General features: G+C 41.4%; 1 protein-coding gene across 2 annotated transcripts in view; it reads left to right on the top strand.

Annotated features, from left to right (window-relative positions):
- The first annotated feature begins 7,629 nt into the window (after positions 1-7,629).
- The window catches only part of DMTF1 (cyclin D binding myb like transcription factor 1), a 56,301-nt gene continuing 38,805 nt past the window's right edge, over positions 7,630-25,125 (top strand). Inside the window, exons 1-4 of one of the 2 annotated variants that reach the window (XM_030563558.1) lie at positions 7,630-7,769; positions 21,427-21,543; positions 22,543-22,665; positions 23,786-23,880. In XM_030563558.1, coding sequence (XP_030419418.1) covers positions 21,435-21,543; positions 22,543-22,665; positions 23,786-23,880 — 327 coding nt within the window. In that variant the 5' untranslated portion in view covers positions 7,630-7,769; positions 21,427-21,434. The remainder of the gene's footprint in view (positions 7,770-21,426; positions 21,544-22,542; positions 22,666-23,785; positions 23,881-25,125) is intronic. The other variant, XM_030563644.1, reaches the window with a different exon arrangement.

Genomic DNA, 25,125 nt, shown 5'->3' on the forward strand with positions numbered 1-25,125 from the left:
AGTCCAAAGTGACAGACGTAGCCTCTCATGCTAAAGAGATACAACAGATAAATTCTCATTAGTAAACAAAGAAAATATCTGAAAATGCAGATAGCAGCTGGCTGTAAAAATATAAGATTTTTCAGAGTATTTCCCATGAAATCCGTATCCCAAAATAACAACTAAATACAGAGTTAACCTCAGAGGGAGAGAGAAATAAAGAGATGTTGCAAGATACCCAGCATTTCAGTCTGTCACTCAAACTTCACTTCCAAGACCCCGTCAAACCTTCTCCACTATGCCCTTTCTCTATCCCTGCTGACAATACCACCAACCCCCCTTGTTGCTCATGCTTATAAAATATATGTCACCTTTGATTCTAATCTCTGTCTATCCCATGTTGACGCAATGTCCAAATCCTGCCACTTCTTTGATAATATATCCAAGGTTCCAGCATTCTGACCTAAACCATCTCCTTCAGACTGCTATTATCTCCTGACGTGAATACCACAACTTCCTATTCTGTTGCGTCCTTGACACTGACATCACCCATTCAAAAAGAAGCTGCTAAGATTATGTTCCTTGCCTATCATCTTGACCATAGCCCACCCCCTCACACACACTTCTGATCTCTACTGCATCAGAAGAAAGGCCCCTTCATAACACTGTTCCCTCTACCTATCCACTCTAGTATCTTATTAAAAAAGGCACATGCTACTAAAACAAAAAGTATTGTATAAATCTGTACCAAACTCTGTGTTTGTAGTACGTTCTGCCAAGTCCCAAGTAACCAGACTTTGGATTAAGTTTATTAGAGTTACAGGATGGGCTGAATTGATTTATTATGCTTTCACCATGATGCTTTGAGATGGTCTGTGTCATCCACATGTTGGTGATCCTCAGTCTTGTATCTCCTTTTCATCAAACCTAGGTTCTACAGTCTCAGTGCTCTCCCAGTGTCTGACAATGATAGGGAACTGGATTAACAGACTATCTGTGCAAGGTGAAGAGCTCTGTAATTGGAGAGCAATACTCATTTATCTTTAACAATGTCTAGGTGAAAGGAGACAAACACAAGTGATGGGCTGCAACCAGTGGGTGAAGGATATGACATCTGCTGGCTGTTATGGAAAAGCTGGACTACAATTTTATAGGGATTTTATAGGGACAGTCCCGATATTTGGGTCTTTTTCTTATATAGGCTCCTATTACCCCCCACACACTGTCCTGATTTTAAACACTTCCTGTCTGGTCACCCTAACTCAAGGAGAAAACAAACCAATCAACAAAAAACAACCCTGCAAAGGTAATATTGGGAGCCTGATTCTCCCATCACCTATGGTAGTTTTATACCGATGTAACTCTGTTTATTCGGTGTTAGAGGAGAATCAGGCTCTCAGAATTGAATATAAATCCACAGAACCAAGAAATAAATGTAAGACTATAAGGTTCCATCACTCTCAGTGAGCCCTGGTGGACCTAAAGATTCTCCTTATAATCCAAATCTTATTAGCCAACTTTTTTATTGGAAATCTTTCTTTCTTTGAATCAATCTGGATGTGCAGTATGCACTTATAAATTCAGAACATAAAGATCTAAAAAGCGGTTCTGATTTTTCATATCAATTAACTGATAACCAATTGGCATGACCCACATGAGGATTTCTTTACTTATTTTTTCTGTTGGATCAGCCACTACAGAGTGACCTGATCACAGAGAGAGAGGAATGCACAAAGACAGTCCAGTTCATTACACAAGGGCCAAACCATCCTCCGTATGGATTATTCTGACATAAGGAACAAGAAAGCGCACTCATAGAATTTCCACTTAATACTGCCAGGCCACAAGGGGCACCCCTAAGGAATAGACAAGGGCCTCTGGTCCATCCAGAAGCAAAAGGGAATATTTGGCCCCAAATCTCATTAAAAATGAATCAACACAAAACAACAGCAACATAACCCAAGACATTTCTGGTCAAAGAACAGCAAAGTATTAAAACACCATGGCAGGGTGGCCTACTGTTGGACTGGGACTCAGGAAACCTGGGTTTTACTCCCTGCTTCACCACTGGCCTACTGAGTAATCTTGAGAAAGTCATGTCACCACTCTGTGCCTCAATTTCCCCATTGGTAAAATAGGAATAATATGCTGACTTTCTTCATAAAGAGCTTTGAGATCTACTGATGAAATATGCTGTACAAGAGCTATATATCTTATTACTTCTAGTGAAAGTTTTTAGATCTCAGGAAATATACAGATTGGTTAACTTGAGCCTCATCTACCATGGAGTTTTGGTGAAAATCTATCATGGTTGCTACAGTGCTTGTGCAGCTCCACAGCAGGAGAGCTAAAGTAGATCAGCAGTCAATTACTGAGTCATCTACACCCTCTCTGAAGAGCATTAGACAGCATGGTGCTTAAAATGCTGTTCACGGGTACACAGTAACACGCACCACAGTTGCCAGCATTAGTGTTACAGTGTTGGTGGGAAAGTTTCACAGAAGCTTCAGTGTAGACACAGCCTCAGTGATGATAAGCATCTGATATTGATGGTACTCATAAAAGAATCATTGCTTGTTACAAAGGTAAATCTATTGTTTTTCCAAGATCCAGCTGTGCTCTAGAAGCCTCAGCAAAATAAATATATACATACATACATAAAGTCCATCCTTGACTCCATCAGTTCTCTCATGTACTGATACTCTCAACTGAAACAGGTCCTGTCTATAGTACTGATACTAACTGGTCCTGCTTTTAGGTCAAGATTACCTGCTATCCAAATAGTCACAGGACAATTCGGATCAATACTGAGCTCTTCTGGCCTAGGGTCTAGGCTTTTCTCAAGATCAGTTCTTTTAGACAGTTCAACATTAACCTTGGGCTTCATTATGTTGCAAAACTCACCTTCATAATCATCACCTTTTCCATGTGTACCTTGATGCTGTAACAGCATTTTAAAAGCATTAATGAATTAGGTCCTGCAACACTCCTGTGAGGTAGGTGGTATCATCCCTATTTTAGACCTGGAAACAGAGACACAGAATGGTGAAGTGACTCGCCCAAGGTCATGCAGAAAGTCTTATGCAGAGCTAGGAATAAGATCAAAGAGTCTTGACACTCAGTTCCCTATATTACCCATCAAAAAATGCTGCCACATAATACTGGCATTATAACAATATCACGCACTGGTACGCCAGCATTACCAGCAGGCGCACATTTTGCAATGCAGTTGTTTCTCACAGAGTAAATACAGATACATGAACTCAGGGCAATAATAGCCAAAAAAGGGGGAAACGCTAGAGTAAAACCACAATTTTAAATCACTCACAAAGCAGGAGTTAAAAGGTAGGAAAGATAAGTATGGTATTCAAGTAGTCCTTCTCTTTGTGCTAGATTGTTGTCACTTCCCACACAGCAGCTTTCTCATCCTGATAAATTTTGACACAATGAAGAGCAGAGTACTAACTCGTGATTCCATGGTAAATTTCTTTTTTTCTCGTTCCCTCTTTAGCGCCTACAAATATTACTGCTTAATTTATTTAAAATATTATTACTTCATATTATCATGGAAATCCTTTTCTATATCTGTTCTGTATGCTGGAAAATTTTTAAAATTAAGTTCCAAGATCAATCCTACTGAATCCACTGAAGACAATGGCATTACTCATGTGCTTGAGGTTAAATGCATAAATTTCTGCAGGATTGGGGCCTAAGGGTAAAATTCTCTTCTCAGATCCACTCTGATATTCTGTTTTTCCACTATGAGTGTATCTTGCGCTGACAGAGGTAAAGTAGGGAGAACATGACATGTACAGAGAGGAGAAGTTTTGCTCTCTGTACCTGGAGTCTGAATCTATGTTTCTTGTGCACGCAAAACTCCCACTGACCTTCATGGCAGTGATGAGTCATAGGACTGCAGCTACAGGCTCTTAATATTACTTCTAAAAAACTATATCAAGAAAATATTAAGATTGCAAAGTATAGTACTGAAAAGTTAGGAAATGCCAGAATTAACGGGGTCTATACAACCTGAATTTGCCCCTCTTTATGCTCATGCACTTTTATACAGACTCCCTGTTCTCAGTCCCTGTGCACCGTGTCATACCAGCTCCTGGCTCCAGGGGGAAACAAAACAGGGAAACTCCACCTAAGCCCCTGCAGCCTGGGTTGGAGCATGCTCGATGTAGATGGAATCTTTGAAGAATTTAGCTGCTGAACACCAAAAAGTCTCTACTGAAAATGTGCAAGCTGAGGTGTTTCAGAGGCTCATAACTTGGCTAACTTTGGGCATATGTACATGGGAATGGCAAAAGGACATCCCTGTCACTTGGGAAAATCCTCTGGAAAACTCAAGTCCCTACTCCAAATGATGGAGGCACTAAAGCTTCGCAATAAAACAGTTGTAAGAACTTTTTAACATGGATGAATCAATGTGTTTTCCCCTAACCTCATTCTGAGAAACAGCTGAATCACTTTTGCTGAAATTTCCCCAAAGTAGTCAGCCTGAGGCAGATACCTGCACGGAAAACTTCAGACTGAACAGCTAAATCTGGCAAAGTTATAAGCAGCCGACAATAGGTTCTTATAATGGGAAGTGTCAGGCACCCATAACCAGGGGTGAAAGTAACTCCAGACACTTACTGGTATGGGGTCAGGGCCGGCTTCAGCCCCAGAAGAGGAGGGGCCTGGGGTGGAAGGGGTGGGGCTGGGGGTCAGCATCCCGCAGCCAGCCCTTCCATACCTCCTGACCCATGCCGCCTAGGGCTCCAGTGGCGATTTAAAGGGCCCAGGGGCTTCGGATGCTGCTGGTGTGCTAGTGGCAGCACCATCCAGAGCCCCGGGCCCTTTTAAATTACCTGCCCCAGGGCAGCTGCTCCTTTCCTTGCCCATCAGCGGCTGAGTGGGGGCAAAAGGGGCAGGGACGTTAAGGCGCTGCAGGGTTCTTTGCCACGGCAGTGCTTTAACGTTGCTGCTCCCCCACCCGTCGGTGGCCCTGCTGGTAGGGCTGCCAATGGGAAGGCGCAACAACTTTAAAACACTGCCGTGGCAAAGGACCATCCTTAAAGCGCTGCCGCCACAGTGCTTTAACGTCCATGCCCCTTTTGCCTCCGGTATTGACGGTACAGACCTTACCCACAGGGCCTCTGACGAGGGAGGCAAAAGGGACAGGGACATTAAAGCACTGCTGTGGCAGTGCTTTAATGTGTGCCGCGTACAGGCCGATGCGGGTTCTTACCAGTACACCGTACAAACCGGTACCAGTCACTTCCACCCCTGCCCTTAACTGTACCTATTGGTACCTCTGCTACCATAACCATGAAATATTTACAGAGAAATAATGTTACTGAAGCAGAAAATGTCTGAGGAAATTTGGGAAGCCTAACAATTACAAACTAGATCTTCCTTTCTGGATTAGCAGACACCTCTAGTTCTTGACTGCTGGATCCAGATAACAATATATCCAGTGCATTACCCTTTCTCTGATTCTCTTCTTGCCAAGCTATGTGAAGCTTAACAAACATTAATGAAGCCTTGCAACACCCTTACAAGACATGATGTGATATTATCCCCAACTTACAATTCACTAAATGGAGACAAAGAGAATTGTCTCTGACAAGTAAAAATGCTTAGTTTTAAAAGCCCCTCTGAGACACAGTGAGAAGAGCCGAATCTAGCTAATTTGCACATTTTATAATTCACACAAAGCAAATGTGATCTCTCCCCCGTTCTCTGCAAAGTGGAGTCTCATTTTCCTTTTCCTGAACATATTACAGGACATTTAGTACAATGGGGAAGATTCTGCAGCCCATTTTCATGGATGCAAATATTCCTTATTCATACAAGTCGACCCACTGTCCTCAAAGGAACTACACAGTAAAAGTTGCAGGAATGAGCCCATTATGAAGTACCATACAGTATTCTAAATAATTAAGCTAGATAGATAAAAAAAATTAATGAAGAAAACATAGTTTGGGATCCAGTCCCTTGGCTGGTTTTGTGTTGTATCTGTTTCACTACTAATTTGCAAAATTCATTCATTAACGGTAGGTCCTCCAGTCATTAAAGCCAAACAGTGAGGTTCCACTGTATTAGATAAGGAACCTGATGCACCAGCACAGTACGAGTGCGAAGAGGGAAATGCATGAGTCTATGAAATGGGAAAGCACTGACAGAAAATGGATCTACCTCACTTTTTTCACTAGCATAGTCCCATGAATTTCAGTGGAGTTAGTCCTGATTTATGCAAGTCCATGTGAGGGGAGAATCAGGCTCTATGATGACTTCCTGGAGAGCTGAAGGCCAGTATTTCCATAATTCTTACATAGAATCAGGAAAAAAAGGTTCCTCTGGAAAGATGAGAGTTTCTCTGAAATGTTCCTCTTCCCTTATTGATCAAGATACATTTTAAGAGCCACATTCTGATCTCAGTTAAAGAAGGAGAAATGCAGTGACTTTTGCCAAGAATCAAGGCACTTAAAAGCACCATCTTGCCAATGGGCAACTTCATAGGTGATGGAACTAGTGGTGCAAGGGGTGCTGGAGCTCTCTAGGCTTGAAGTGGTTTCCATGATATACAGGGTTTACAGTTCGGTTCAATGGCTCTCAGCACCCCTCCTAGAAAAACTGTTTCAGCACCTCTGCACATTGGTCAGTGGTAAGGGAACAATTTGTACAGTGGGGGTGCTGAGACCTATTGAACCAAAGTGTAAACTCTGTATATGCTGGAAACCACAGCAGCACTCCTACTTCCAGCACCTGTGCACCCAGGGGTGGGATGGGAGGTATCTCCTCTCAGCAGAGCCCACACAGGAGTGGAATAAAGTCTCCCTTTAGCAGGGGTTGGGGGGTGAGGGAGTATCTCCTCTCAGCAGGGCACACACAGAGGAGTGGGATGAGCTAGAATGAGGTTCTCAAACTGGGGGTTGGGCCCCCCAGGGGGTCAGAAGAGTATTACATGGGCGGGTCATGAGCTGTCAACCTCCACCCCAAACCTCGCTTTGCCGACAGCATTTATAATGGTGTTAAATATATTAAAAAATGTTTTTAATTTATATGGGGGTCACACTCAGAGGCTTGCTATAGGAAAGGGGTCACCAGCAGGGCCACCCGGGAGGGGTGGGGGCAAGTGGGGCGATTTGCCCCAGGCCCCGCAGGGGCTCCGAGAGTGTTTCAGGGCCCCTGGAGCGGGGTCCTTCACTCGCTCTGGGGGCCTCGGAAAACTCTGGCAGGACCCGGGTCCCCAGAGCTTCTTCCTCGGGTCTTCGGCAGTGGGGGGGGGGGTCCTTCCGCCCCCCCCCGCATGCGAATTACCGCTGAAGCGGGACCCGCCGCCGAAGTGCCGGGTCTTCGGTGGTAATTCAACAGCGGGGGGGCCCCGCCGCGGGTCTTCGGGTCACTTTGGCGGCAGGTCCCAGAGCGGAAGGGCTCCCCTCCCCCCAAATTACCGCCGAAGACCCCAGGCCACCTGAATCCTCTGGACGGCCCTGGTCACCAGTAAAGAAGTTTGAGAACCACTGAGAGAGAATCTCCCCTCAGCAGGGCACACAGACGGGGATGGTGTGACCTTTCTCGCGCTCTCCCCCAGCCCGCCCAGTCCCGTGAGCTTTGTGGCGCCGCGCCCTGGCGGAAGCCGGTGGGCGGGGCGGAGGAGGCTCTTCCGGCGGCTCGCTGGCTGCCTGCGCCCGGGCCCCGCTGCTGCCTCCCCCGCTCGCTGCCGCTCTCGGCGCCTCCATCCTGGTACTTCAGAGTCTCCATCCTGGTTTCTCAAGTGCCCGGACCCAAAACAGGAAGTAAGTGCGAGGGGACCCGCGGGCTGCCGGGGCCGGGACCGGGAGCAGCCGGCCGCGGCGCGAGAGCCCGGTGGCGGGAGCGGCTCAGCCCCTCCCTCGCCCCCCTTCCTCCCACCGACGGCTGGCGGGGATAGGGAGCGGGGCTCGCCGCGGCCTCAGCTGCCGCCGCCGCAGCCGCCGCAGCCGGGCGAGAAGAAGCCGCGGAGTGAGGAAAATGGCGCCGGAGCTAGCACGGGACCAAATGGCGGCGCTGCCGGGCGGGGAGTAGCGGGCGCCTGGCCCGGGGGCAGAGGCGGGAGAACCCCCCCCCCCCTCAACGGAACACGGAGGGGGGAGCAGCCCCTCCCCCATGGAGCTGTAACTCCTCGCCAGGAGGGAGGAGCTGGTGTACATGTGGGCGTGATTGTCACGGGTGGGGGCGGGGGCGTTATTACTGCAGCTACAAAACAGTGAAAATTGCAAAAACAGGTGAAATGTAAAATGAAAAATGCAAAATATTTTTAAAACGCATGGTGGTGAAAGCGGCCCATTGTGCGGGGGAGAGGTGCTTGAGAATTATTGTTTGTGCTTTAAAAAATATTGTTTTTGCGTTTTCCCTTGTTCTTTTTAAACCCATGTGTTTAAATGTTAAAAGCCCAGCTGCAGAGCATGAGTAATGTGTAACATTTCTCCTTTCCTGGGTCTAGGGTATTTAAAATTCATGGGCTTTTATTCTGGTAGGTGACATGATTTGGGATTGGGCTTTTTTTTTTGGCAGTGGGTGTTACAGTAGGTTTCTGAAAGAGGAAATTTACAAAAAGTGAGGATTTTCACTTAAATACAGAAAATTTCCAGAATTTATTTTTTCCATTAATTTGATAGTTCTGCATTAACCATACAACATAATGCATCCTGTTAGGAGAACATATGCATCCCTGTTTTATGGAAATTATTGTGCTTTGTTTTTGTTATGTAGTGAGTTCTGGCTATGATGGTGTATAAAAAATTCACGGTAAATGCAAGTATATCCCTCACACAGCATCTCATTAAGCGATTCAAAGAAACTACAGCAAAGTATACTGTACGCTGACCGACAGTTACTGAAATTTTAGTTCACAGTTAGGTTATGTTAATGTCCTTATCTACTTCTGACAGGTTATTTATTGACAAACTTACAGTGTAATGTGTAGTTTGATATATTGACAATATTCAGGTGGTAATCATCTTACAAACATGAAGGATGTAAAGTGCCTTCATAATAAAGTAAAAAGATACAGCTTGACAATGACTTTGCCATATAGATGAAGACAACTGTAACAAAGAAGGCATTGGAGTTTGGTTGGCATATGCCATCTAAACTTTATAAATATAAAACCCCTTTCTTCTCTGTAAACATTTGTGTAGTCAAAAAGAATTTGATTTTATAGTTGGTACTGTAAATCATAGGACTATCAGCTGAATCAGTAATAACCCACAGAGGTGTGGATCTTGCAACAGTTATAAGGGCTGGAACCTGAAACGCTCCCTGCAGAGACAGTTGTAGGATCAGGACTGAAATATTAACCATTTGTGTCAATATTTTCAGTGTAGGTCACAGCACTCTTCTTATTTATAGAATTTAATTCGTATGTTCAGCTATGCCTCTCAAAGCATCGGAGCTGTGGCTTTCCATTATAATTACAGTAGGTATAATACTGAACAATTTTTCATATTTCATAATACATTAATATTTGCCAGTGTATCATAAAGTGAAGAGATAATTTTGAACATTAATAAAGAGATGGAATTTAAATGCTTTTTCTTTAGTGTGTGTTAGTGTATACCAATCTATCAAGCTTTTTATCCACACCTATCCCAGTAGTTTTTAAAAGCCTCAGAAATGGCCTGCGGTCCAATTTTCCATTGTTCCATATGATGGATGAAGATATGCTATCCACTTCATATTTCAATGATTCGATAAAACTGTCCGGGCACACCAGTACATCTTGAATACCTCATAAGAGCGGCCATATTGGGTCAGACCAATAGTCCATCTAACCCAGTATCTTGTCTTCTGCCAGTGGCCAATACCAGGTGTTTCAGAAGGAGTGAACAGAACAGGTAATCATCAAATGATCCATCCCTGTAGCCACTTCACAGCTTTTGGCACCATCCCTGCCATCTGGCTAATAGCTTTTTTGAACCCTTCTGTAGTCTTGGCCTTCACAATATCCTCAGGTAAAGAGATCCATGGGTTCACTGGGTGTTGTCTGAAGAAATACTTCCTTTTGTTTTAAACCTGCTGCCTGTTAATTTAATTGGGTGACCTATAGTTTTTGTGTTAGGAAAAGGAGTAAATACTTCCTTATTTACCTTCTCCATACCCGTTGTGATTGTGTAGACCTCTATTATATACCCCCTTAGTTGTCTCTTTTCCAAGCTGAAAAGTCCCAGTCTTGTTACTGTCTCCTCACATGGATAATTCACCTCTTCTCATTCCTTCTTTGACTTCATGAAGTTGTCAATTGTGTGCTGGAATAAATTAGAACAGTTTGTCCCAACATGTCTACTGTACCTTCTATCTCTTATGATAACCCATCTGTATAAATGTTGCTTTTGAACTCAGTTGACTTCATTTAAAATAAATTGTGAGATGTACATTGAATTTCCATAGAAAACCTCTTACATGGAATCTATGTGTGGACTGATTTTTTCCCCCCCACTTTAGCAACTATTTAAGAAGATTTCCTTGTGACAGATTTTTTGAATCTGAAATACTTAACTGCTGGGTCTAATTTTGCTGTTACTGCAACATATGCTATTTGGACAACCAGAAGCAGCCAGTGTGAGTGAGAAGTCATGTTGTTTTGAAATAACTTACAAATGTGTGCCAGGTGGCCAGTGAAACCTGCTGATTATGACTGCATATATATTTATGACTGCATATATATTTATAAACTTACCGACTTTTTAATGAAAACACATTCAGAACACCTCAAAAGAGTTGGTTAGCTTTAAAGTACAAGGTGTTGTAGTTTGTGTTATAATTAGGGCTGTTGATTGATTGCAGTTAACTCACGCAGTTAAAATGAATCACGATTAATCACAGTTTTAATCTGTTGGGACTTTGTGGTTCCTAATGAGTCTGATGCTGGATAGAATCAAGGGACTTCCATTCGATGCGATGCGATTCAATTTAATTCAACAAGGCTTTATTCAATATGTACAAAAGGAGAGCCCCGGTACAAAAATCAGGCAGAATTCCTCTCGCAAGGAGCCCCTCCCCTCGCTATTTTATAGCGCATAGCACTTACATAACAAGTTACATAACATGAACCTCTAACCAATCAGATTTAACCTTTCCAATATGGGTTTGTTTATCACATGCTCATAGGTCTCCATTCCATGTGCTGAGCTCACCCCGCCTCCTCCTGGCCTTCTCTGGAATGTTCCTAGGGTGGTGAGCCACAGCATGCTTCCCTATGCATAAGCACCCTGCAAACCACATTTTATCCAAAATGAACATAAGCATACCCTTCAAATCAAACTGCTAAACAATAGAATACCAATTGAAATGTATTAAATATTTTTCTACATGTTCAAATATATCGATTTCAGTTACAACCATACAAAAACAATGAGGAGTCCTTTTATGTTTATGCCCAAATAAATTTGTTAGTCTCTAAGATGCCACAGGGTATACTAAACTGCTCAAGATAGTTAAGACCAAAGCAAACTGTGAAGAACTTTAAAAAGATCTCACAAAACTAAGTGATTGAGCAACAAAATGGCAAATGAAATTTAATGTGGATAAACATAAAGTAATGCACATTGGAAAAAATGTCAACTATATATACAATATGATGGGGGCCAATTTAGCTGCAATGAATCAGGAAAAAGATCTTGGAGTCATCGTGGATAGTTCTCTGAAGATGTCCACGCAGTGTGCAGAGGCGGTCAAAAAAGCAAACAGGATGTTAGGAATCATAAAAGGGATAGAGAATAAGGAGGAGACTATATTATTGCCCTTATATAAATGATAGTACACCCACATCTTGAATACTGTGTACAGATGTGGTCTCATCTCAAAAAAGATATACTGGCACTAGAAAAGGTTCAGAGAAGGGCAACTAAAATGATAAAGGGTTTGGAACAGGTCCCATACGAGAAAAGATTAAAGAGGCTAGGCCTCTTCAGCTTGGAAAAGAGGAGACTAAGGGGGGATATGATATAGGTATTTAAAGTCATGAGTGATGTAGAGAAAGTGGATAAGGAAAAATTATGTACTTATTCCCATAATACAAGAACTAGGGGTCACCAAATGAAATTAATAGGCAGCAGGTTTAAAACAAATAAAAGGAAGTTCTTCACACAGTGCACAGTAAACTTGTGGAACTCCTTGCCTGAGGAGGTTGTGAAGGCTAGGACTATAACAGGGTTTAAAAGAGAATAAATTCATGGCTGTTAAGTCCATTAATGGCTATTAGCCAGGATGAGTAAGGAATGGTCTCCCTAGGCTCTGTTTGTCAGATGGATGGATGGCAGGAGAGAGATCACTTGATCATTACCTGTTAGGTTCTCTCCCTTGGGGGCACCTGACATTGGTCACTGTCGGTAGACAGGATACTGGGCTAGATGGACCTTTGGTCTGACCCAGTATGGCTGTTCTTAAGGATGCCTCGTTCTTGCTGATACAGACTAACACAGCTACCACTCTGAAATAGAATACAAAGTGTACAGTGCTCACTTCATATTATTTTTATTACCAATATTTGCACTGTTAAAATGATCATGTGCCAGCAATGTCCCTCTGCCATATACATTGGCCATACTGAACAGTTTCTGCGCAAAAGAAAAAATGGACAAAATCAGACATGAAGAATTATAACATTCAAAAACCAGTCGGAGAACACTTCAACCCCCCTGGACACTCAATTACAGACCTAAAAGTTGCAATACTCCAACAACAAAACTTCAAAGACAGACTCCAATGAGAAACTGCAGAATTGGAATTAATTTGCAAACTGGACACCATTAAATTAGGCTTGAATAAAGAGCGGGAGTGGATGGGTCATTACACAAAGTAAAACCTGTTTTCCCATGCCAATTTTTCCCCTACTATTACTCACAGCTTCTTGTCAACTGTTTGAAATGGGCCATACAGATTATCACTACAAAAGTGTTTTTTCCTTCTCCTGGTAATAGCCCACCTTAACTGATTACTCTTGTTATAGTTAGTATGGCAACACCTGTTTTTTCATGTCCTCTGTGTGTGTGTGTGTGTGTGTGTGTATATATATATATATATATATATATATATATATATATATATATATATATATATATATATATATATATATATTCCGACTGTATTTTCCAACGCATGCATCCGATGAAGTGGGTTTTAGCCCACGAAAGCTTATGCTCAAATAAATTTGTTAGTCTCTAGGGTGCCACAAGTACTCCTCGTTCTTTTCAAAAGAAGTACTATTTTTCAATTCACCTCATACAAGTATTGTAGTGCTATCTCTATCGTGAAAGTGCAACTTACAAATATACATTTTTGTTATATAGCTCCACTCAAAAACAAAACAATGTAAAACTTTAGAGCCTATAAGTCCACTCAGTCCTCTTTCTTGTTTATCCAATCACTAACAAGAGAAACAAGTTTGTTTACATTTACGGGAGATAATGCTGCCCACTTCTTATTTATAATTTCACATGAAAGTGAAAACAGGTTTTCACATGGCACCGTTGTAGCCAGCACTGCAAGGTATTTATGTGCCAAATATGCTAAATGTTCATATACCTCTTCATGCCTCGGCCACCATTCCAGAGGAAGTGCTTCCGTACTGATGACGCTCGTTAAAAAAAAAAATGCATTGATTAAATTTGGGGAGAATTGTATGTCACCTCGTCTGTTTTACCTGCATTCTGCCATATATTTCATGTTATAGCAGTCTCGGATGACGACCTAGCACACGTTCGTTTTAAGAACACTTTCACTGCAGATTTGACAAAACACAAAGAGGGCACCAGTGTGAGATTTCTAAAGATAGCTACAGCAATCTACTCAAGGTTTAAGAAGCTGAAGTGGCTTCTGAAATCTGAGAGGGATGAGGTGTGAAGCATGCTTGCAGAAGTCTTAAAAGAGCAACACTTTGATGTGGAAACTACGGACCCCGAACCACCAATAAAGAAAATCAACCTTCTGCTGGTGGCATCTGACTCATATGATGAAAATGAACATGTGTCGGATAGTTATCAAGCAGAACCCATCATCAGCATGGATGCATGTCCTCTGGAATGTGGTTGAAGCATGAATCTTTATCGCTTCTGGCACATAAATATCTTGTGACACCGGCTACAACAATGCTATGCGAACGCCTGTGACATTGTGAACAAGAAGTGCGCAGCATTATCTCCTGCAAATCTAAACAAACTTATTTGGGCAATTGGCTGAACAAGAAGTAGGACTGAGTGGACTTGTAGGCTCTAAAGTTTTACATTGTTTTTTTTTTTTATTCAAGTAACTTTCGTAGATGATTCAACATTTGTAAGTTCAACTTTCATGAAAACGAGATTACACTGCAGTACTTGTATTAGATTAATTGAAAAATACAATATTTTTAGAGTACAAATATTTGTAGTCAAAAATAAAGTGAGCACCGTACACTTGATATTCTGTGTTGTAACTGAAATCAGTATATTTGAAAATGTACAAAACATCCAAAAATATTTAAATAAATGGTATTCTGTTATTGTTTAACAGCATAATTAATCGCATGATTAATTTTTTTTAATTGCGTGATTTTTTTAAAAGCTTGACAGCACTAGTTATAATCTTGGTTACAATGGTGATAGTCTTGAATAACTACACTGATGTCCTATCAATTCCAGTGTTGTTGCTTCAGTTTCATTTCACTGTCTCTAATAGCATCTTGTTGCATGAAATCAAACTTTAAAAAGGAGTACATTTTTACCCCGTGAAATTAGCAGTGTGGATCCATTGAAAATGGACTCATTTGTGGCACTTGACGGGGAGGACTAGATCTGAAATCAAGTTAGTAGGTAGAGAGCAATTGCCACCGCTTTGTTCATTTCCTGCTTAATAAAAGGTAATATTTCTTCTTAAATTAGTTCAGACTAAGCATTAGATCCAATGATGAGTGTATAAAAACAGTTTCTGCAGAACTTGCGGTAGTCCTCAGTACAGTTACATAGTGCAATCTCATGACTGAGAGCATTATAGAACTTTTGTTACTGAAAATCACAATTCACAATTGTGATCACTTAATGTAAAATCGGCATTGTCAGAGATTAGGGGAACCCACTGTACACCTCATAATTTTCTGAAACAAGTTAACATTACTGCATTGTGTAGTTTCAGCAAAAATGACGAGAAGTCTTTGTGACACCTTAGAGATTAACACATTTATTTGGGCATAAGCTTTCGTGGGCTAGAACGAATCGGATGCATGGACTGAAAAATACAGGAACAGGTATAAATACACGAATGGATGGGAGTTGCCTTAACAAGTGTGAGGTCTTAGCTGCTATGAACAAGAATCCCTGAATCTTTACTATCCATATTAAGAAAAAAACATTAAAATAGTCTGCCCATAAGCATTGTTTAACCCACACCATGTGTTCAGTTTCATATAGAACTCTATTGAAATCCCATATGATTATTAATTTACAGCGAATATTGTTCAGGTGCACTTCGTAACAAAGCAATCTATAAACTGTAGGACAGGGGTCAGCAACCTTTCAGAAGTGGTGTGCTGAGTCTTCTTTTATTCACTCTAAATTAGGGATTACATGTTCCAGTAATACATTTTAATGTTTTTAGAAGATCTCTTTCTATAAGTCTATAATATATAACTAAACTATTGTTGTATGTAAAGTAAATAAGGTTTTAAAAATGTTTAAGAAGCTTCATTTAAAATTAAATTAAAATGCAGAGCCTCCCAGACTGGTGGCCAGGACCCAGGCAGTGTGAGTGCCACTGAAAATCAGCTCGCGTGCTGCCTTCAGCACACGTACCATAGGTTGCCTACCCCTGATGTAGGAAATCACTCATTTAGGGAACATTAGGATCCAAACCATTCACATACTATCTATCTTCACAACCACTCATAATAAATATTCATACTATTCCCCTTAATATAATGTTCAGGGGATAATCTAGTACAAACCTACACCCTTCTGCATAGCAAACACCATCAAACATAGTATGTACTCAGATTTCTTAAGTTTGTTTATGGAGAATGCATAAAAGGAGGAGCAGTATAGCAAACTGTATGAGAGACTAAAAAATAAGTTGTTTTGGAAATGGAGAAATTGTATGTTGGTAATGTCAAAATTTTAGATTATCAGGAACAATGATAGGGCCATGATTGTGCATTTGACTTTTATGAGTAAATGGATTGAGGATGGAAGTAGTTTTTGTGTTTGGAAGAGATTTATGTTGTGTGTGTGCTGAAGGAACCTTAACTATGGTGTAGTGCCAATGGTAAGATTCAACAGTCATCATGTGATAAATTGAAGACCTCCAGGAAGAATGTTTTCCCTACAATCAGTATCAGGGAAGTCTTCATTAGAATGCCTTGTCACCTCCAGCAGTGCTCTGCACTCTGCTGTGTTCTGTATAAGAATGGTAGTCTATCAGTGAATTGTCTGTCAGGGTCATTATTCAATTATAATGTGCCCATTCCTATAGTATCTGAGAATATCAAACAGAGTAACTTAGCCTAAGGTTTAAAAAAGTAGTCATTAAAGTTCTGAAAGCTGTTTATTTAATAAAAATTTTTCCAGAATTTTTTAATCTTGAATTTCTGTTAGATTAGGTATCTCATACCTGTGGTATGTACACACTCACACTTTGTTGTCTCTGTCTAAATGTACATATCTCAAAGGAATTTCCCTCACTTTCCCATCATCCTTTAATTCATAATCTAAAAGAGTGCACTGACTGGAAGTGTTTCATGATACTTAGATTTGATTTTCCTTTTCAAGTTGCTTCTCAATAATAGTTTTGCTGCTGGGCCCTGATCCAAAGCCTATTGAAGTCAGTGGGAGTCTCCATTGACTTCAGTGCTCTTTAAATCAGGCCATTGTTACCTAAGATCAGAAACTATGATTTCATTTGTGCTAAACCTGAAATAGGGATGAAACTGAAAGTAAAAAACCAAAACACCATCACCAACATAATTTTCTCTAGAAGATCTGTGCCTCAAGTTAGTGTCTCCCCATCTCTTCTCTTTAACCTTGACTTTGACATACATCATTGTCAGGGGTAAGACATTTGGCAACAAGCATGGTATTCTGCTGGGTCTGGGGTTTATGTTGGGGAGTGCTACCTTCATTGTATAATCCTATCTTGTCTTGTGACTCCAAGGGGATTTGGCTCCATGGGGAGTTTGTGGTAGATAGGGAGTAGCTGGAACTCTGATGGTTTCTGTTGCATCATCTTTAGCTGACTCTGAAGGTACCTATGCAGATATTTCAGTGGGAGAAGATGCTGCCCCAAGCATCATTAACTTCTCCTATGATTGCTGCTGCATAGCCGTGAAAGATGACGCAACAATGGCGAGAAAGTGGCCGTCTCCTGTCTCTGCTTGCCTTGGGGAAATTCCATTTCTTGAGGAGTGTTGCATTGGAAGGCTGTACCCCACTCCAGGATATTTCTTTCTTTCTTTCTTTCTTTCTTTCTCCTCCCCCACCTTCCATACCTTCAGCTTTCTGGCTTCTCAAACACCTTCTCTACAATTTTTCAGCAGTTTAATGAGACAATAATGCTAACTGCTCTGCATTCTCAACAATTACTCTGTACTACCAAAATTATATTGCCAACTTAGGAGCCTACCCCTGTGCCAAAATGTCTCAGAGAGAGCTTTCCACTGCACTCCAACCAGTCCTAAATGCCTGTGAGAAAGGAAGGGCGGGCAGCAGGGCAGAGGAAAGCTCAGCTGTCAGATCTCTTTATTCGGTTTTCATTGTGGATGCCTACAATAAAAACCCTGTCCTGTATTTCCCATCATTTATAGTGCTAGAACTTCCTCCCCTCCAAGATCAATAAAAATGAGCCTTTAGTGAAATACATGGTTGAAATTTGCTTTTATAAGCAATTTAGTCTCGTCTGTCTTCCACACTGTAGTGGGATCCATTGAAGTTCTGGAAGGAAAAACAGCAGACTTCAGAGAGAGAGAGAGAGAGAGAGAGAGAGAGAGAGAGTGTGTGTGTGTGATGGGGGGAAATAATCATACACTAATGGCTGCTAAATAAGAGTGCTTCATTTGAAGACACTTTTCCATGAGGATTGTAACTACAACACTCCCATGTGATCCCATGCCAGCTGAAAACTGTCTAGAACAGTGGTCCCCAGCGTGGTGCCCACAGGTGCCGTGGTGCCCGCTGGGGCATTTATGTGCACGCGCCTAGTGCCCAGCAGGGGACCTGCCAGGAACAGAGAACTCAGGCTGCAGGTGCGGTGTTCTCTGTTCCTAGCAGGTGTGGGACCTGCCTAGTTCCCAGCAGGGGAGAGAAGCTGCGGCCCCACGCCTGCCAGGGACAGAGAACTCTAGGGCTGCAGGCGCCAGTGTTCTCAGTCCCTGGCAGGTGCGGGGCCGTGGCTTAAGCTGGAGTGAAGCCGCGCCCCCGCGCCTGTCGGGGACAGAGAACTCGGGCTGCAGGCACTGGTGTTCTCAGTCCCTGACAGGTGCGGGCCCACCTAGTGCCCAGTAGAGAGGAGAATCTGGGCCCGGCACCTGCTGGGGACAGAGTACTCCAGGGCTGCGGGCACCGGTGTTCTCTGTCCTCGTGGCTTCTCTCTGGCTTCTCTCTTCTCTCCTGATTCATACATTATGTAATATTAAATATATTTTTTATATTATTTAATGTACAAATACAAAATAAGCCTTGAAAAATTGTTGGCGCCCACCACACTCTTCTGAAAACATGAATGTGCTACTGGCCACAAAAAGGTTTGGGACCACTGGTCTAGAAAGTACAAATGTGCTGTGACAATAAAGGGTCCTATTCTCACTTCCATCAAAAGAACAATTGAGGAATTTTCCTCTGTTTGCCCACCTCTCAAACATTAAACTAAAGAATCAAGGTTCAAGTCTAAAGAAGTTATAGTCCACCTATTAATAAAACATGTTGAATATTTCTCAGTCTCCACGTGGGCTAAGGATGCATGTTCCAGTCCCTTAAAATCAACAAGATAACTTTTTCAACTAATATTGCTTGCAGATTAGTGTGCTCTAGGTTATCAACAGCATTCAGAATTCTCACCATAATGAAGAGATAACAAAATTTCATCCTAGGAAGCAATCATTATTACACATATTTTAAATGGCTGGTTGCTTTAAAGTGGAATCCCTCCAACAAGCACCAGAATTGACATGCATGGTTTGTGACGCTTTCTAAGATGACGAATTCATTTTAAATGCCAACAATGGTCTTATCCTCTCTAGTAATTACAGCAGTTGCTGACAGTAACTTCAGTAATTAATTGGACAAAGTGATTCTATCTAAAATAATGGGAGTTTTTTGCCAAAGCAATAGCACTCAAGGAACACTATCAATTTAAAATGTAGATTGTAAATTCCTTATGGTAGGGACTGTCTGTATAGACCCTAGCACAATGGGACCCTGGCCTGGTTGGGATCATCTGTAGGAGTTACTGTCAATAATAACCACTTATAAAACATGAGTTAAAAGTTGTTGCTGGTACTATATTGCCCCTGTGACCCTTTTTCAGTGTTTTGGGGGGTTTAAAATAACATTTTCTAGGTTTTAAAAAAAAAATTCTGTCTACTGTTGCTGTGTGGAAGAGCCACTCACAAAAAAGGGGCGGGATCTGGATGGGAAATGGTGGCATCCTCCTTCCAGTGGCAGGTGTGGTCTTATTTAACATCCTAATTAAAGATCCAGAAGCTAAAGTAAACAACCCATTAATAAAATTCTCAGATGAAAAATTTCACAAGTAGTAGAGAGGACAAAAAAATAATATAAAGAAGACTTGAAGGCCTTAGAAACATGGGCAGAGAGAGTACATGAGATTTGAAAAAAATGAAAGGTAATACATCTAGTGAAGAAGAATTCAAAACCATGGTACGGTATGTAGTGGGATAGAGAAACCTGAGAAACAGCTGCAAGAGACCATGGGCTGTTAATGGACAGCAAATTCATGCTTCACTACTCTTTAGTAACCAAAGAGGCCAGTGCATCTTTGGCTGCATATGCAGCTCAATATTGTACACCTCTTCTCTGATAGAACACGACCTGATATAACACGAATTCGGATATAACGTGATAAAGCAGCGGGGAGCCCCGGGCCCTTTAAAGCGCCACCTGAGCCCCGCTGCTTTACCGCATTATATCCGAATTCGTGTGGAGCCCCGGATCCTTTAAATCACTGCTCGAGGCAGCCGGGCTCGGGTGGTGATTTAAAGGGCCAGAGGCTCTGGCCACTGCAAGTAGCCCCAGGCCCTTTAAATCCCCACCCGAGCCCCGCTGCCAGAGCTTCGGTGGTGATTTAAAGGGCCCGGGGCTCCAGTTGCTGAGGACCGCGTTATATCGGGGTAGAGGTGTAGATAAGAGAGGTAATTGTCCTTCCTAGTATGGGTTTGGTATGACCACAGCTGAAATATTGTGTTAATTTCTGGGCACCACGTTACCAGAAAGATATGGACAAACCGGAAGGACTTTAGAGAAGAGCAGCAGAAAGAAATGATCAGAGGCCTAAAGGGGTTTGCTTATGAGGAAAGATTAAGGCTCCAATCCTTCGAAGATTTACACACACAACTAACTTTAAGCATGTGAATACATATTTGTAGTATTGAGGCCTTGAAAAGAGCCAGTTGCGTATAGCTTGGCTAAGCAATGCCTAAGGAGAATAATGTGACAGTCTATGCATGATTGAAGGGTATAAACATTAAGGGAGAAGAGGAATAATTATTATTATTATTATATATTATTATATGGCAGATTGGGATATGAATAGGAGTAATGGAATGAAACTGAGGAAGTGAAAATCTATACCTGTGTATCAGTACTTACTGACAGTGAGATATATTGTGGAATAGATCCCTAAAGGAAGTACTGGCAGCCCCATTAGTTGGACTTCTTAAATTCAGTGGGATGAAGCAGTAGTAAATGCACTGTAGGGAACAGTCATGGCAGGAAGGAAGATGGACTAAGTGATCTGCTAGGTCCTTTTATTTCTAATACTTGTGGTTCTTCCAATGTTTCAAACTAAATACTTTCTATTTACATTAATAAAAAAAGTCACTTAGGGAGCTTATGCAGAACCTAACTTCCCTTCTGAAAATGGCAGATGCACCTAAAGTGTGAAGTTGGGCTCCTGTGTTCATATTTTAGGCACCTAGATGGCTTTGAAATGTTCTTATAATTTATAAAAATGTATATGACAAATGTACAGGAAAGCAGTTGTGTTGTGGAATAGTGTTTAAGCACGGATGAAAAGTCAAGTCAAGAATGCTTTTCAAACCTCGACTTGCTCAGGCCATACAATGAGTCAGTATCAGAGCAAAGATAGAACCCAGATCTCCTGACTCCCAGGTCCCTAAAGGAGTTTTGTACTACTCATTAAATGCAAGAGAAAGAATATGTCGTACATTGAAAGTAGGAGCTTGCTCAAAGAAGACTTAATTTTTTTTCTTCTGTTCAGATTTGAGTATGAGCACAGTTGAAGAAGAGTCTGACACAGTGACAGTAGAAACCGTGAACTCTGTGACTTTGACCCAGGACACCGAAGGGAACCTTATACTTCATTGCCCTCAGAATGGTATAGAGAATGATACCAGTGTTTGTATTCTCTCTCTCTCTCTCATATTGGTTCTATTTATTTTGAAACCGTTTTCAACCTCCCTCTCCACCTGTGTCCCTCCAAGTGAGATGTTATCAGTTGGATTGTCTTTGCTGTCCATGCTGAGGTTCTGTCTGCTTTGGGCTAGCGCAGGACATTTTTTGTTCTAGGACCTCCCTTTCTCAGGATTTCCTTTTAGCTGTCTTTAAAGCTCTGTGTAAGACCTTTCCTTTCAGATAACATTTTTCTTGGGTATGTTGTCCTGCTTGTTGTCATCAAGTTTTCCCTTCAGTTGACTTGAATTTTTTTAAGTGGTTGGTTCCTGGGCCATTTACTCTGTTATTAGTTATTTCCTGAAACTAGTATAGCATCTCTTACACCTTTAACTGGTGCATTATAAAAACAACATATTAAAAATACAGATCTTGACTTCTTTTGGTCACACTGGCTTGTTAATAGCTTCTATTTTATAATTTTACAAATGTACCAGTATACACTTTAATCCTACAGAGAATTTACATACTTGCTTAATTTTAAGCACATGAGTAGCTGATTGACTTCAGTGGGACTACTCTCATTCTTGGAGTTGAGCACCAGTATGGTTATTTGCAGCCTCAGGGGCTTGCTTTGTTTCTGAGAGGATTCAGATGTTGAGACCATAAGGGACCATTGTGATCTTCTACTCTGGCCTCTTGAACAACACAGGCTTTAGGACTTCCCTGGATTAATTGCTGTTTGAACTAGAGTATATCTTTATAAAAAGCATCCAATCTTGATTTTAAAATTTCCAGTGACAAAGAATCCTCTGGTAAACTGTTGCAATGGCTAATCACCCACGCTATTAACATGGTTTAGCAAGAGTGTAGGTAGAAAAGAAAACACTTGAATGAGAGCACTGAGCAAGATTTCAACAATGTTTGGTCAGCAAAAGATTCATTATGTTAATAGAAAGGGCTCCGGATGTGTTTTTGTTACTAGAAGCTGATGAAGTAGACTCAGAAGACAGCACTGAACCTCCACACAAGAGACTTTGCTTATCATCAGAGGATGATCAGAGTATTGATGATTCCACTCCATGCATTTCTGTTGTTGCAGTTCCAAGTAAGTCCACTGAACTCTAATCAAAGTGCACATTATATTTATGTTTTGGTGCTCTTGAAGCATTGAAAGACTTGCCAGAAACAGACAGGAGTGAAGGAGCTTCATCACTGCCCTAAACGTCAGAGGCGTAATAGAAACATCATGATGACTCTTGGAGCAAAAAAAAATTAGGAATATTTTAGAACACTTTATTTTGTCAGAGTTTCTATCAATATTTTACACTTTTGTGTCACCCTTAAGTCATAGAACACTTTACAACAAGCTGTATATGTACAGTATCAATGAAGTAAACCCAGTTGTTGGATAGAGAGTAGCAACCAACTAGCATATGTACCACTTGGGGAGGCAGAGTTGGGAGGACACCAACAGAGACACTCTGTTCTTACTAAAAGAGTACAGGATCTTTATGTCCAAACAGAACAGTTGGGCTTTCCATGTTTGAGGTCATATCTGAAAGATCCACATATTTGCAGAGAACTGTGTGGTGCTTGAGTTATTTACCACAGTATAATAGAGAATTGACTCAAGCTTGCCAGGGTTTGAACCTGTGGTTCTAGTGAGTCTGGATATTCCAAAATACTAAACTCGCTACTTTTTGGCTCTACTTTCTGGCCTGTTTTAATGAAGTAAAGCATCTAGAACTTTGCTGGGACTTTATTCATTGATATTTTTACAAATGCAAACACTGTAATGTTGGAGTTACAGGAAAAATAAGCTTTAAAAGTTGCTGCCAACTGGTTTGAAAGCTGTACACTAATAGTCATTGGCGAGTAATGAAAACAAAATATAGAACAGAAAAAGAAACCTTCACATTATGCTGTTTGCACCCAGTTATTTAAAACTCACTTTAATTTTTGTTTCACATTCAGTTTTACAACATGAATCTACCAAAAAGTGGTAGATGTCCTACTTGTGTATGTCCTGGTTTTAAAATCCTTATTTGAACTTCATAAAGCAAAGTATTAGCAAGCATCTTAGTGTTTTTACTAAGCCAAAAAATCAGTGTCAGAGCACAGCTTTATTCTGATTTGCAGACCAGGTACTGTGTTGTGTAAATCCTGTAGTCTACATATCAAATACTCCAGAAAAAAACTTGGCTACTAATTTACATGTTTTGAAGTTTCAGAAAATGATCAGAGCTTTGAGGTGACCATGACTGCTACCACTGAGGTAGCAGATGATGAGATTAATGAAGGAACTGTTACTCAGATCCAGGTATGGTAAAGCTTCAGGCTTGGTCCAAGGGCTTTTAATTAACTTGCCTCTGCATATTCATATTAAATTAAGAAGCAAAAAGTTTTGATTAATTGGGCACTGTGTGTCGTGTTCGTGAAACTAACCTACAGTGACACTGGTCTTGTTTGGAAGATTCTGTCCAATAAAAATACATTTTAATTTTTCAAAGGAAAACATGATTTGGTGAAATTTTCTGTACACGGATTGGTGCACTTAGTTATGACTTGTGTAACACACATGCTTTGATTTGTTTTAGAGAAAGCCATATTGAAAGATAAGATGGCTGGGCCACGACTGCAGGTGGTGGTGTTTAGGGGAAAATAAGTTTTACAATCCTTATGGTAGAACCTTTCAGGTGGTACCACTGTCAAGAGAGAGAAATGTTTAAACCTAAAAATACTCAGCTCTAATACAGCACACTTCACATTAAAAAGTGACATAGATGTTGGGCCCAATCCTTTCTCCACTGAAGTCAGTTTTAACTTCAGTTGGTATAGCACTGAGCCCATTATCTAATTAATCCTCACAACACCTTTGAGAGTTAAGATAGTAAGTATTATTATCCCTATTGGGTGTGGAGTTTACAGCTCCCATCTCCCAGAGATGTTCCAGCAAGAACAGTGGGGGGCAAATGGACCTATCCATCTGGCCACTGCCAGCCCTTTTGGGTCAGAGTTTTAAAATCGCTAGCTTCCCTGGAGGTTACAGCAATGCTTTCTGAGGCCTGATCTATACCTAAAACTTAGGTCGACCTAGCTACATTGCTCAGGGTTGTGAAAAAATTCATGCACATTGTGATGTAGTTAGGTTGACTGAAGCCTCACTGTAGATGCGGCTAGGTTGACAGAAGAATTCTTCCTTTTACCTAGCTGTTGCCTCTCAGAGAGGTGACATATCTGCACTGACAGAAAAACACCTTCTGTGCTACAGTTTCACAGTTGCAGGGCAGTAGCTGTGCTTCTGTAGCTGCTGTAATGTATACATACCCTAAATCTGTGAATGTTTTTTTTCTTTACTTTTCTCTTCTTGCTGTCGAAGCCCCTATTTAAGGTGCATATCACCTGACTCCACTCACTACAAATACAGTTCTGCCATATCCGGTGTCTGCAAAACTACCAGTTATATTTTCCCCCACACCATCTTACCTGTCTTCAATCTTCTGGTCCTTGCTCATGCTATTTCCCCCTCTTATGTCTGCCCTCCTCATACCCCATGCATTTCCTA

This window comes from Gopherus evgoodei, chromosome 1 (genome assembly GCF_007399415.2).
Source record: "Gopherus evgoodei ecotype Sinaloan lineage chromosome 1, rGopEvg1_v1.p, whole genome shotgun sequence".
NCBI lineage: Eukaryota > Metazoa > Chordata > Testudines > Testudinidae > Gopherus > Gopherus evgoodei.